Genomic DNA, 13,360 nt, shown 5'->3' with positions numbered 1-13,360 from the left:
GGGTGTGTGACAAGCTAGTTAGTTGCTTTTTTCCTTTAAAGGCTTGCTTCCTGAAGTAGAGATAGTCTTCCGTTAAGTGAAGCCTTTCTGAGAGTGCATTCTAGAGTGTAGAGGTTACTCCAGAGAGGGGTTATTGGTGGGTGTCACATCATATGATTTCCTTTGGAAAAGGCGTAGTTAAGGATATTTCTTGGGAGGACCTTAGTGACCTTAACTGAATGAACTGTTTTCTAGCTGTTCTAAAAGGAAATCATATGATGTGACACCTCCCCATATCCTTAACCAAGTCTTTCCATAATTGACCTTCCTGTTTTTACACAAATAATATTCTTTTTGAGAATTTGATACATGGGGGCTCGCTTCATCAATTGAACTGTCTTGTGGGGGCTCACAGACCATTGAATACTTAGAAAATGTGGGGTCTGAGGGCACTGCAGATGTTCTACCATTAAAATTCACATTATATTTTACAATTTCTGAATGGGTACTTGTCTAACATAGTATTATAACATTGCTTTTCATACAGCATTATAAATGAATTCACTTAATCTTGTATTCCTTTTAGCTCTTTGACCTGGTATACAGAGAAGAGACATTGTTAAATGTTATAAAGAGTGTGACACGAAATGGTCGCTCCATTATTCTGACGGCAGTGCTAGCCCTTATCCTGGTGTACCTGTTCTCTATTATTGGATTCCTATTCTTGAAGGATGACTTTACCATGGAGGTGGACAGACTGAAAAATAGGACATCAGATATAGGTATAGCCTTTAATATAAAGTTAGCTTTGCATAAAAAAAATAACCAACATTTGCCAAGTGGATTACAGCAGAGAAGATTCAAATACCACTTCTCCTTGAGTTTTAGTAGCTTAAACCATGTTCATTTATGTGGTGGTATATCATTAAGCCGTATACCTCCAGATTCTATATATTGCACAGAAATGTCTGCATGGAAATCAAAGTGTATTCTATAACAGTGCACATAACCTAATTGGTTAACATGCCAACCAGCGCTGATAATTGCCAATTAACAAACAATTATTGACACTAATTGGCATTAATTAGAATTTACACACAACTGCCTAAGCGTATTCTATAACGTGCTGCACGTAAATTGTAAGTCGCATAGTTGAAAAGGGGGCATGGCCGTGGGTGTGGAATGGGCAGGTCATGGGCATTTTTAGAATCTATGCGCATTGCTATAGAATACTCCCTGACCACACCTAATTTAGTGGTCGGCATTTACACCAGGTTTTATTTGGCGTAATTGCCTGCAACTAAATTTAGTCACATGAACCGGTGTGTACCATATTCTATAAACCACACAGAAATTTAGGCATAGTCTATAAAGTATACCTAAATTACGGCGTACTTTATAGAATGCACTTAGGCAAATTTCATTTTGGCCAGAGATGTACAGCGCTGCGTAACCCTAGTAGCGCTCTAGAAATGTTAAGTAGTAGTAGATGGGCCAGGAGAAAGCAGCCTTATATGAGTAGTGCCTCAGCAGGTTCTTCTTTGGTAAGACTGCTATCTATCACTCAGAGACACTTTATTGTGATACTAATGGGCAATCAGGAACACAGGCACACACACAAAAAAACTATGTATTTACACACACACACACATGGCAAGGTGCCATGCAATGGGAGCCTGGTTGGGGGGGGGGAGGGGAGACACAGGATGTTTGAATGATGGACCTGCAAAGGTGATGAGGAGGTGTGAAAACAGAGCAAGGAAATGAAAGGTAGCCAAGGACATACTTATGTAGAAACAGATGGAAATCAGGCATTCAGACCACCCCCAGATCTCATCTAGGAACTACCAAAACAAGCACTAGGTCCAGAAAACCAAATGAGGTCAGCTTTTGTGCATGATTTATAGCCAAAGCACATACAGACATTTAGATTAGAGAATGACAAAGTTTGTCCCTGTCCCATGGACTCTGTCCCCATCATGTCCCCGTCCCCCTCCCCGTCCCATCCTCACCACCCTTGTCTCTGTCTCCATCCCGTCCCTGCCTCATCTGCAAAAACCTCGGACACTTGTGATGTTATATTTACATTTTTTTAAATTAAAATATAAAAAGGAACAATATTCGGTGCAACTGTTGTTTACAAATCACAAATAGAAAACAATATTAACAACGAGCAACTATAATAACCTACCCCTGTCCCTCTACCCTTCCAACCCAAGAATAGCTGACTTCTTCTACCCCAAGGAACCGTAATCCTCCCTGTTAAAATATCTAGGGGTACAAAATACAACCTGCTCTATATGCCCTAGTGGGAGAGAATTATGCCCTAAGAGGCATTGTTAATGATCTTTTAATCTGTGGATGAATAAGTCATCATCAACAATCCCAGGATTCAATCTAGGTCTCCTGCCTTCCACAGTCTTTTCTGAAATAGAAAATGTCTTTGCAGAAGATGTGCTGATAGCAGGAATGCACATGATCCCCCATGCAAATTTTGCCAGTTGTGGCCAGCACTTTTGATTGTTTTTCCAAAAAATGAAAACACCATCGTCTGCATCACTCGAACATAAGTAACTGTCCAATTTATTAACAGCCTTCAAAGTAGAGAATAACAAGGGGATAAAGTTTGTCCCCATCCCACAGGCTCTGTCCCCATCCCTATTACCCTGGGTCCCTGTGTCATTCATCTAATCTTGATGAATAGAAGCTTTGCAGAACGTGTAATAAATGTGTAGACCTCAAAGCAGCCCATGCTACATCCCCAACACACTTCTTTCTAAATATGGATATCTTGACATGACCAGCGCATCCACAGATAGATCATAATTGTTCTAAAATTGTGATTTCCACATGTATGGTGCTTGTACTTTCAAATGCCAGCCTTTCCAAGTGGAAATCTTGCATCTGGCTTCTAAAATAATAGCCTTAATGACTAACTTTAGGTACTTAAATTTCACTAGGCAACTCAGTTTAGATGGTCCAGTCTGGGTAGATTTGAGGGCAAGGTTTGGGTGGGAGCAGAAGCATAAGTGGCTAGTACTGATTTTCAACTAGCCACCCAACTTGGCTAGCCAAATTTAGGATCTGCAACAGCAGTCCTAAATATGACCATTTCTGGGAAAAGTTGACTAAAGTTTCCAGAAAGAAAAAATGAGGTTATAATGAATTCTATTACAACAAACCATTTGTAATACAGTAGTTCAAACCCCATCCTTTTATGTGAAAAATAAAAAAAAAGTTACAGAAGTTCAAACAGGTTTCTTTTACAGACTGCTTATGGACCCATGACATAAAATGTCAGCCATTCTCAACATTTTGGATCTTCTATTTTAGTCACCTTTTCCCAGAGATGGCCACAAATTTATCCAGCCAAGTTCCCTTTTAATCCTGTGCAATTAAAGACAAACACCTTGTGGGCTGGTAGCCTCATTCTCTGCCCCCGCCCCCAACCCTTTAAAACTAAAAAAAAAAATGTGGGTTTTTTTTTTTTTTTTGGCAGAAGATCCCTAACATCATTTTCCTTTTTGGGAGGAAGGAGGAATTCTTCTATATTGATCCTGTTTTGATAACTACAGCTGGAAGGAGGAAAAGTGACCATGGCAGCATGGAGCCATTTATTACATATCGAAAGATCAGAGAAAAGGAATGAAAGGGGCTATGGTCATGTGGATCCATATTTTAAAGTTTAGAAACAAGGGGGAAAAAGGACCATCAACATGAGGGGAGGGGGGAGAGGTAGAAGAGAATAAACTTTTTTTTTCAGTTTCTTGCATTTTTTCAGAGAAGAGATAGCCTGTTAGAGGACACTTACCTTGTGTGGCAGAAATGGATATATCTACCCTTACAAATAAGGGGGAAAGCCAACACAGAGTTACATCTTCCCTGGATCTTGCACAAATGTGCTGACCATTTTTATATGCTTCTGCTTGCATTCTCTAACATACATGCATAAGTTACAATTCTGTCACAGCTCCACCCAGGAACACCGCTGCTAACTTAGGGTAAAAGTGTATGCTAAAATTTTATAAACACCAATTAATGTATACAGTATGTTTCAGAAGTGTCTTTTAAAATTACGCTCTTAGGGGTCCTTTTACAAAGGCGCGCTGAAAAATGGCTTGCTGTAGTGTAGGTGCAGGGTTTGGGGGCGCGCTGATCCATTTTTTAGCGTGCCTGTAAAAAAGGCCTCTTTTTTGCCTAAAAGGGACGTGCGGCAAAATCAAAATTGCTGCGCGTCCATTTTGGGTCTGAGACCTTACCGCCAGCCATTGACCTAGCAGTAAAGAATCTGAGCGGTAATGACCTATGCGCATCAAATGCCACTTGGTATGCTTCCATTATGCATGCCAGAAAATAAAAAATACTTTTCAGACATGCGCCAAAATTGAAATTACCGCAAAGGCCATGCAGTAACCGGGCGGTAACTCCAATTTGGCGAGCGTTCGGCGCGCATGGGCGCCTACGCAGATTAGTAAAAGGGCCCCTTAGGCCCTAATTTTCATCATTGGCCAGTTAAGTGTAACTGGAGAAACATGCCACAGGTGAAGCCCCATTTTGCAAAAAAGTGTGTGTATGATCTAATCTAAACTGCTCTGCTTTTTATCTCGATAGGCAACAGTAACATTCCTACCACCACACTAACCGCAATGATGGGAACATGCGAAAAAGAGAATTGTTCTACCACAATATTAGCTGCTACTGCAGGTTAGTTGCCAACATATTAATAAATTAAAATCTTGACATTATAGCATTATCTTATCCTATTTATCTGTGCACCATCATGAAGACTGATCTTCCCAGGAAAGTGATGCGTGATGTTAGCTGCACCTCATTTCCTCATAGGTCTACATCATGCTGCTTATCATCTCTCTGCAATGTATCATCCTTTCTACAGTACTGTCTTTGGGGAAAAAAATCCTTTTTGGTTCTCTGTTTTAGGTTTGGAACTCAGTCTCACATCATGCTTTACCTCTAGTACATATTTGTGACTATCCTGTATATGATTGTAATAGTGCAACTGTATCATTATACATAAATTCTCAAAAGTGAAAACATTTTTGCTCCTCTGTTATTGCTATTTTAATTTGACCTGAAAGCCACTATAGAACGATGTAGCTTTGCAACAATTTATTCCATTACAGTAGTTCATTTTTAGTCATATTTTTCCCTGGACACACTGTAAAAGTGTGTAACAAAAATAATAGTGGAACACAATTTAAAGAGAAACTTACTTTACTTTAGCTACATTTTGTCAAAACGTATCTGTACCAATCACATTTGTATTTATTTGACATGATATTCAAAGGCATTTATACAGATAACAGCAGTTGCTTTCCAGATAAGTGCCACTAACTGGGCCTATCCATTGATTTTCAGCGGCATTATCTGACTAGTGCCACTGAAAATCATTATACACCTCCCCAGTGCTATCATGAGGCAGTATGGTGGGAAAGTGAGAAATTATTCAAGTAGCCACAATATTCAGCACTGCTATCCACATAACTATCTGGACAATTTAGGACAGGCAATTGATGTCTGGATAGTGGCACTGAAGATTGCCATTGTCTGAATATCTTTAGTGGTTTGTCTAGATAATCAGCATTGCTTATCTAGAAACTCAAGTATAGTAACATAGTAAATGATGGCAGATAAAAATCTGTACGGTCTATCCAGTCTGTCCAACAAGATGAACTCATTGTACATGGTATGTGATACTTTATATGTATATCTGAGTTTGATTTGTCCTTGCCATTCTCAGGGCACAGGCCGTAGAAGTCTGCCCTTAAATTGTATTTTTGTTTTGTGTGATATTTATAACTTCTGCTATACGTTTGCTTAATGTGATGTCTTTTAATCTTGTACTATCTGTTTCAGAACTCTGATTATATACTTATATTTTGTTATTGCCAAGAATTTCAGATTGTGCGAAATAGAATTTTTTTAATAAAATAGGGACTGGCATTGAATATCTGGGAATATTTGAAATGCCATGGCTAGAGTTTAAAAGAAACACAGACCCTGGAGTTTAAGTGCAGTGTTTATTATTATTATTATTTGTTACATTTGTATCCCACATTTTCCCACCTTTTTGCAGGCTCAATGTGGCTTACATATAACCGTTAACGGTGTTAGCCGATTACGGTCTGAACAAATACATAGTATGAATGAATGCAAAGTGATATTGTGGTAGAATGAGGTACATGTATAGTAGGTACAATTGGGGGGAACTTAGGGAGGGAAAAGGGGAAGAAGAGTCTGGTAATGTCTGTTACGGTCTTTGGTTACATTGTATTGCAAGTGTCCAGGTATTTTTATGTTAAGTCGGTGGGGTATGCTCTTCTGAACAGGTCTGTCTTTAGTGCTTTCTGAAAAATGGTTGGGCGTAGTTTTTACTGCTTTTGGTAATGTGTTCCATAGTTGTGTTCTTAGGTAGGAAAAGCTGGATGCATAGGTGGATTTATATTTGAGTCCTTTGCTGCTTGGGTAGTGGAGGTTTAGGTATGATCGTGCAGATTTTGTGGTGTTTCTGGTTGGCAGGTCGATAAGGTCTGTCATGTATCCCGGTGCCTTAGATAACTTTATGGACAGTTGTGCAGATTTTGAAAGTGATACGTTCTTTGATTGGTAGCCAATGCAATTTTTCTCGGAGTGGTTTGGCGCTGTCAAAACGTGCTTTTCCAAATACAAGCCTGGCTGCTGTGTTTTGGGCAGTCTGGAGTTTCTTTATGATTTGATCCTTGCATCCTGCATAGATTCCATTACAGTAATCTGCGTGGCTTAATACCATTGACTGTACCATGTTATGAAATATTTCCCTCGGGAAGAATGGTTTCACACGTTTGAGTTTCCACATTGAGAAAAACATTTTCTTTAAGGTGGAATTCGCTTGGATCTCTAGTGGTAGGTTACGGTCAATTGTTACTCCGAGAATTTTTAGACTGTCTGAGATAGGGAGGATGTATCCTGGGGTGTTAATGTTTGTGGGTTTGTATGTATTGTATTGGAATGAGATGATGAGACAGTGTGTTTTTTTCAGTGTTGAGTTTTAGTTGGAATGCATTTGCCTATGAGTTCATGATGTTTAAGCTTAGCTTGATTTCGTTGGTGATTTCTGCCAGATCATGTTTGAAGGGGATGTATAATGTGACATCATCAGCGTAGGTAAATGGGTTAAGGCCTTGGGTGGATAAGGTCTTGGCTAGTGGAGTCATGAGGTTGAAAAGGATCGGTGATAGAAGTGATCCTTGCGGTACTCCGCAGCCTGGTTTCGATGGTGACGATATGTTTGTTTTTTATTTCACTTGATACATTCTTGTGGTTAGGAAACCCTTAATCCAATTGAGAGTGCCACCACTGATTCCGAAGTATTCTAGGAGTCTTAGCAATATGTTATGGTTAACCATGTCGAACGCAGTTGACATGTCAAATTGAAGGAGGAGAATGCTCTTGCCTATTGCTATTTCCTGCTTGAATTTGTTTAGGAGAGTGAGTAGTACTGTTTCGGTGCTGTGTAGGGGTCGAAATCCTGATTGTGACTCATGTAGTATAATGAATTTGTGTATGTAGTCATTGAGTTGTTTGGTCACCAGTCCTTCTATTAGTTTGACTACTAATGGGATAGATGCTACTGGGCGGTAGTTGGTAATGTCGTTTGTTTTTTTTCTTGGTGTCTTTTGGTATTGGGGTGAGCAGGATGTTGCCTTTTTCTTTAGGGTAGATACCCTGTTGAAACATGAAGTTTAAGTGGGATGTAAGACCTATTATGAAGCGGTGGGGGGCAGATCGTATTAGGTAGCTGGGGCAGGTATCCAGTTGTCAATGGCTGTTGAATTATTTTTTTATCGCTTGGGTAATTGTGTCGGTGCTGAGGAGGGCAAAATTGGACCATATTCGGTCAGCAGGTATTCACCAGGGGTTGGGTCTAGACCATTAATGAAGTTTTCTATGTCCATGTTTTTCTGAGGTAGGGTTTTGTGTAGGTTTACGATTTTTTCATTGAAATATTTAGCAAGGTTGTCTGCAGATGGAATGTCAGTGTTGGTTGTGGTGACCGGCGTTGTGTCTAGTAGTTTGTTCACGAAATGGTATAGTTTCTTCGTGTTTTTGTAGTCCGGCCCAATTTTAGTTTTGTAGTACGACCTTTTGTTCTGTCTTATTGCGTATTTGTATTTCCTTTGTAGTTGTTTCCATGCGTTGAGTGTGTGCTCGTCTTTTGGTTTTTTTCCATGCGCGTTCCAGTTTCCTAGATTGTGTTTTTAGTTTTTTCAGTTCTTCGTTGAACCACGGTGTTGAGTTATGTCTACATGAAGTTCTTATTTGTAAGGGTGCTATTTCGTCTAGTGTGTGTCTGCATCTTTTGTCCCATTCTGAGAGGTAATATATGGATTCCTTTTGTGCTGTCCAGTCTTTGTTGTATATCTTTTGCCAGAAAGTAACTGGGTCTATTTGGCCTCTCGTGGTATAAGTTGTGTGTTCTTGTGTGTGGAGAGAGCCCCTTTTTTGCCATTTTAGGGATAGGTTTAGCTTGTAATAGTCAGTCCATGGTGTTTCTGTCCATCTAGTTTGTGTTATGGTTAGGTTCTGATCATTGGACAGTTTGTATGAGATGAGGTCGAGTGTGTGACCCTTCGCGTGGGTTGTTTGCATGTGTGGCCATGTAAGGTTACATAGATGAAGGAAGTCCTTGCAATATCGTGCATTGGTAGAGTTTGGGTCTTCAAGGTGAAGGTTAATGTCTCCTAATACTAGTGTATTGGAGTTAGATACACACATATACAGTGGGGGAAATAAGTATTTGATCCCTTGCTGATTTTGTAAGTTTGCCCACTGACAAAGACATGAGCAGCCCATAATTGAAGGGTAGGTTATTGGTAACAGTGAGAGATAGCACATCACAAATTAAATCCGGAAAATCACATTGTGGAAAGTATATGAATTTATTTGCATTCTGCAGAGGGAAATAAGTATTTGATCCCCCACCAACCAGTAAGAGATCTGGCCCCTACAGACCAGGTAGATGCTCCAAATCAACTCGTTACCTGCATGACAGACAGCTGTCGGCAATGGTCACCTGTATGAAAGACACCTGTCCACAGACTCAGTGAATCAGTCAGACTCTAACCTCTACAAAATGGCCAAGAGCAAGGAGCTGTCTAAGGATGTCAGGGACAAGATCATACACCTGCACAAGGCTGGAAAGGGCTACAAAACCATCAGTAAGACGCTGGGCGAGAAGGAGACAACTGTTGGTGCCATAGTAAGAAAATGGAAGAAGTACAAAATGACTGTCAATCGACAAAGATCTGGGGCTCCACGCAAAATCTCACCTCGTGGGGTATCCTTGATCATGAGGAAGGTTAGAAATCAGCCTACAACTACAAGGGGGGAACTTGTCAATGATCTCAAGGCAGCTGGGACCACTGTCACCACGAAAACCATTGGTAACACATTACGACATAACGGATTGCAATCCTGCAGTGCCCGCAAGGTCCCCCTGCTCCGGAAGGCACATGTGACGGCCCGTCTGAAGTTTGCCAGTGAACACCTGGATGATGCCGAGAGTGATTGGGAGAAGGTGCTGTGGTCAGATGAGACAAAAATTGAGCTCTTTGGCATGAACTCAACTCGCCGTGTTTGGAGGAAGAGAAATGCTGCCTATGACCCAAAGAACACCGTCCCCACTGTCAAGCATGGAGGTGGAAATGTTATGTTTTGGGGGTGTTTCTCTGCTAAGGGCACAGGACTACTTCACCGCATCAATGGGAGAATGGATGGGGCCATGTACCGTACAATTCTGAGTGACAACCTCCTTCCCTCCGCCAGGGCCTTAAAAATGGGTCGTGGCTGGGTCTTCCAGCACGACAATGACCCAAAACATACAGCCAAGGCAACAAAGGAGTGGCTCAGGAAGAAGCACATTAGGGTCATGGAGTGGCCTAGCCAGTCACCAGACCTTAATCCCATTGAAAACTTATGGAGGGAGCTGAAGCTGCGAGTTGCCAAGCGACAGCCCAGAACTCTTAATGATTTAGAGATGATCTGCAAAGAGGAGTGGACCAAAATTCCTCCTGACATGTGTGCAAACCTCATGATCAACTACAGAAGACGTCTGACCGCTGTGCTTGCCAACAAGGGTTTTGCCACCAAGTATTAGGTCTTGTTTGCCAGAGGGATTAAATACTTATTTCCCTCTGCAGAATGCAAATAAATTCATATACTTTCCACAATGTGATTTTCCGGATTTAATTTGTGATGTGCTATCTCTCACTGTTACCAATAACCTACCCTTCAATTATGGGCTGCTCATGTCTTTGTCAGTGGGCAAACTTACAAAATCAGCAAGGGATCAAATACTTATTTCCCCCACTGTATTTGAAACAAAGTCTATGAAGTCCGCCTGGCTTTCGTTCCAGTTACATGGTGGTCTGTAGAATAGGACGCAATTTAGGTGGTCAAGCAGGGTTTTATGCTAGATTCTGGTTGAGGCTATTTCGAGGTGGGTTGTTATAGATTCTGCAGTGGTTTCAATCATGAGGTGAGATCGGTAGATGAGTGCGATGCCCCCTCCTCTTTTTTTTTTTCTGGTTCAGTGAGTGATTTTGAGGCATATTTTCAAAGCACTTAGCCTCCCAAAGTTCCATAGAAACCTATGGAACTTAGCCTCCCAAAGTGCTTTGAAAATATGCCTCTTTGTATCCTGGAGGACATAGGTTTAAGATGATAGGGTCCTTCTGATAATGGATCCATGTTTCAGAGAAGAAGAGTAGATAAAGTTTCGCTGACGTGATCCAGTCTGTTATTCTTGTTGTTTTGTTTACTACAGATCTGGCGTTGACGTAGCCTATTTGAAGTTTTTGGTATGGTTTTTCTACGTTCGGTGTTATGTGTTAGTTGTCGTTTCTTAGTTTGTGTGGATTTTTTATGATCTATCTTTTCATTTTGTTGAGGTTATACACTTGTTGGTTCTTCTCCTTTATTTTGGTTTATGTCGGTTTGGTGTGATGTGGTGTGTCTGATCCTTGTTCGGTTGTTGATTAGTATGGGTATATTGTTGATTTCTGCGAGTGGGATGGTCATTGTTAGGTGGATCAGGGATAAGGAGTAGATTGCAAGGAGCAGTTTGGTGGTGGTCATTATGGTATCATATCAGTAAAATTTTAGAAGAAGATTGTTGCTGTATTCAATGTTAAAGATTATTCTCATGGAACCTTGTATTTACGTAACAGTCTTGTCCTTCTTAAAAGTTGCGAGGTCTCCATCGTGCGCCTGACGAATCTTGAAGGGGTTTAATAGACTGGAGTGGAAGTGAACCTAACTAGTCCGTTGTAAACAAGGAAGCCATATGGTTTAATCTCTGTTTACAGTGCCCCGTGCAGCCATCATTGGCGAGTTGCGAGGTCTCCATCGTGCGCCTGACGAATCTTGAAGGGGTTTAATAGACTGGAGTGGAAGTGAACCTAACTAGTCCATTGTAAGCAAGGAAGTCATATGGTTAATCTCTGTTTCCAGTGCCCCGTGCAGCCATCATTGGCATTCACTCAAAGCACAGCAGTAAACCTGTAAGCTTGCGAGTATTGAAGGAGGTATAGTAGATTGTCGTGGAAGTGAGCCTAGTTAGACCATTATAAGTAAGGAAGCTATTTTATTAGTTTCTGTTTCCACTGTCCCATGCAGCCGTCATTGGTGTTCCCTCAAAACATAGCAAGTGAGCCTATGCATGCTGCATCAACGTTGTCGTTCTTTATTGTTTGACCATCTGTAAGTCTAACACTTTTAAATGGCAGTGCCTGGCACACAGTGTGCTCATGGGGTCTCCCCACGTCCTTTACCTGGCTGATCGGCACTCTGACTGGGCGGGCAAGCTGGGGCTGAAGGCGGAGGAGCAGACCATCTTTGCCCCGATAGCCGGCCGTTGTTCGTTCTGTGGTCCCGGATGGGCGACCGAATTGGGGAGACAAGTCGCCTCCGCTCCGTCGCCTCCCGCCGCTCTTCAGCCGCTCTCGGCCACGGCTCTGGTGGATGGAGTTGTCGAGTCTGGTGAGCAGGCTGCCTCCACGCCGCTATCGCCCGCTGTTCGTCGGTTGCTTTCCACCACAGTTCCTGGGGATGGAGCGGCTGATTCGGGAGGGCAGGCCGCCTCTGTTCAGCTGCTGTCCACTGCCTGTCAGCCACTCACTGCCGCGGTTCTGGTGGCTGGAATAGGGGTGGGATGATGGGCCAGGGCAGGCGCGGGGCAGACTGGGGCGTAATCGGCCACACACCCTCAGCTCTCTCGCTAGCACCCCACAGGGAGAGGTTCGTTTGCCTCTCCTCGCTTTTTGGGGTGGCAGCGGATCTCGTCAGACGTCTCAACTCAACTGGTTCGAGCCCTCCATGCTGCACTCACCATGCGTAGCCTGCACCCGGGCACGGGTGTTTACAAAGAAGCACTAGCATTTTTAGTGGTCACCAACCATGTAGATGCCTATAATATTCCTATGGGCGTCTACATGGTTAGCGCACACTAAAAACGCTAACGTGCCTTTGTATATAGGGCTCTAAATATTGATTTGATTATTTTTGTGTATTTTAGTGGAAGCATATTGGTCTTTGGTGCTTGAGGGCCACAAACAAGCCTGGCTTTTAGGATAATTATTGGATTGGATCGCTATTGGATGAATGTTTATAACATGAAAATTATCCATATCTTATATTAAATTTAATCAAATATATTATTGTTGACATCCTACAAAGCAGACTTTTTGGCCATGTCTGCCTATTACAGAGTTTGAATGAAAGTCTTCACTATTATTTTTTTGTTGGATAAAAAACTGCTTATCTGAATCAAGTGTAAAACCTACTGCAAGTTAAATTCAAAGGTTTTCACTTTAGGTGTTTTGGCATGATACACTTGTTAACATGGGGCCTCTTTTGCAAAGCCGCGCTAGCAATTCCCGCACAGCAAATGAGAGGAAACCCATAGGAATTGAGGTTTTTTTTTACTAAAGATTAGCTCAAATTATGTGCAGCTGGGCCCATAGGAATAAAATGGGCCCTACTGCAGTTAATGGGTGGCACTTACATGTCTAGGTTTGTAAAATAAGACTGTCAGATATTGAAGTGGTGTCCTTACATATTTAAGTCATGAAATCAGCATCACACCATGGAAATTGTCAAGTTCATTCCATTCATTTTTCCAATGGGTATATTTGTAAAATGGCTGCTCCCATAGCATGCACACACAAATACATGTGCACGCCTGCATGCCCTTATAAATAATTTACACAAAGGCTCCACATTCAGCAGTGCTCTTTCTATAATACCACTGGAACAGTCTATATCCCAACCTGGATGTCTCAATTCTGATCTCAGTGTTGTATGTAAAATGGGCCGTCACATTTAC

General features: G+C 41.7%; 1 protein-coding gene across 2 annotated transcripts in view; it reads left to right on the top strand.

The window, feature by feature from the left end:
* Positions 1-13,360, top strand: part of LOC115477466 (inositol 1,4,5-trisphosphate receptor type 2) — an 801,768-nt gene that overhangs the window by 728,023 nt on the left and 60,385 nt on the right. For both annotated transcript variants that reach the window (XM_030214365.1, XM_030214364.1), the window contains exons 50-51: positions 566-761; positions 4,591-4,683. In XM_030214365.1, the coding sequence (XP_030070225.1) occupies positions 566-761; positions 4,591-4,683 (289 nt within the window). The remainder of the gene's footprint in view (positions 1-565; positions 762-4,590; positions 4,684-13,360) is intronic.

The sequence above is a fragment of the Microcaecilia unicolor genome, chromosome 9, assembly GCF_901765095.1.
Source record: "Microcaecilia unicolor chromosome 9, aMicUni1.1, whole genome shotgun sequence".
NCBI classification, from domain to species: Eukaryota; Metazoa; Chordata; class Amphibia; order Gymnophiona; family Siphonopidae; genus Microcaecilia; species Microcaecilia unicolor.
The sequence above is the reverse complement of the archived record's forward strand: the minus strand, read 5'-3'. Positions and strand labels throughout refer to the sequence as shown.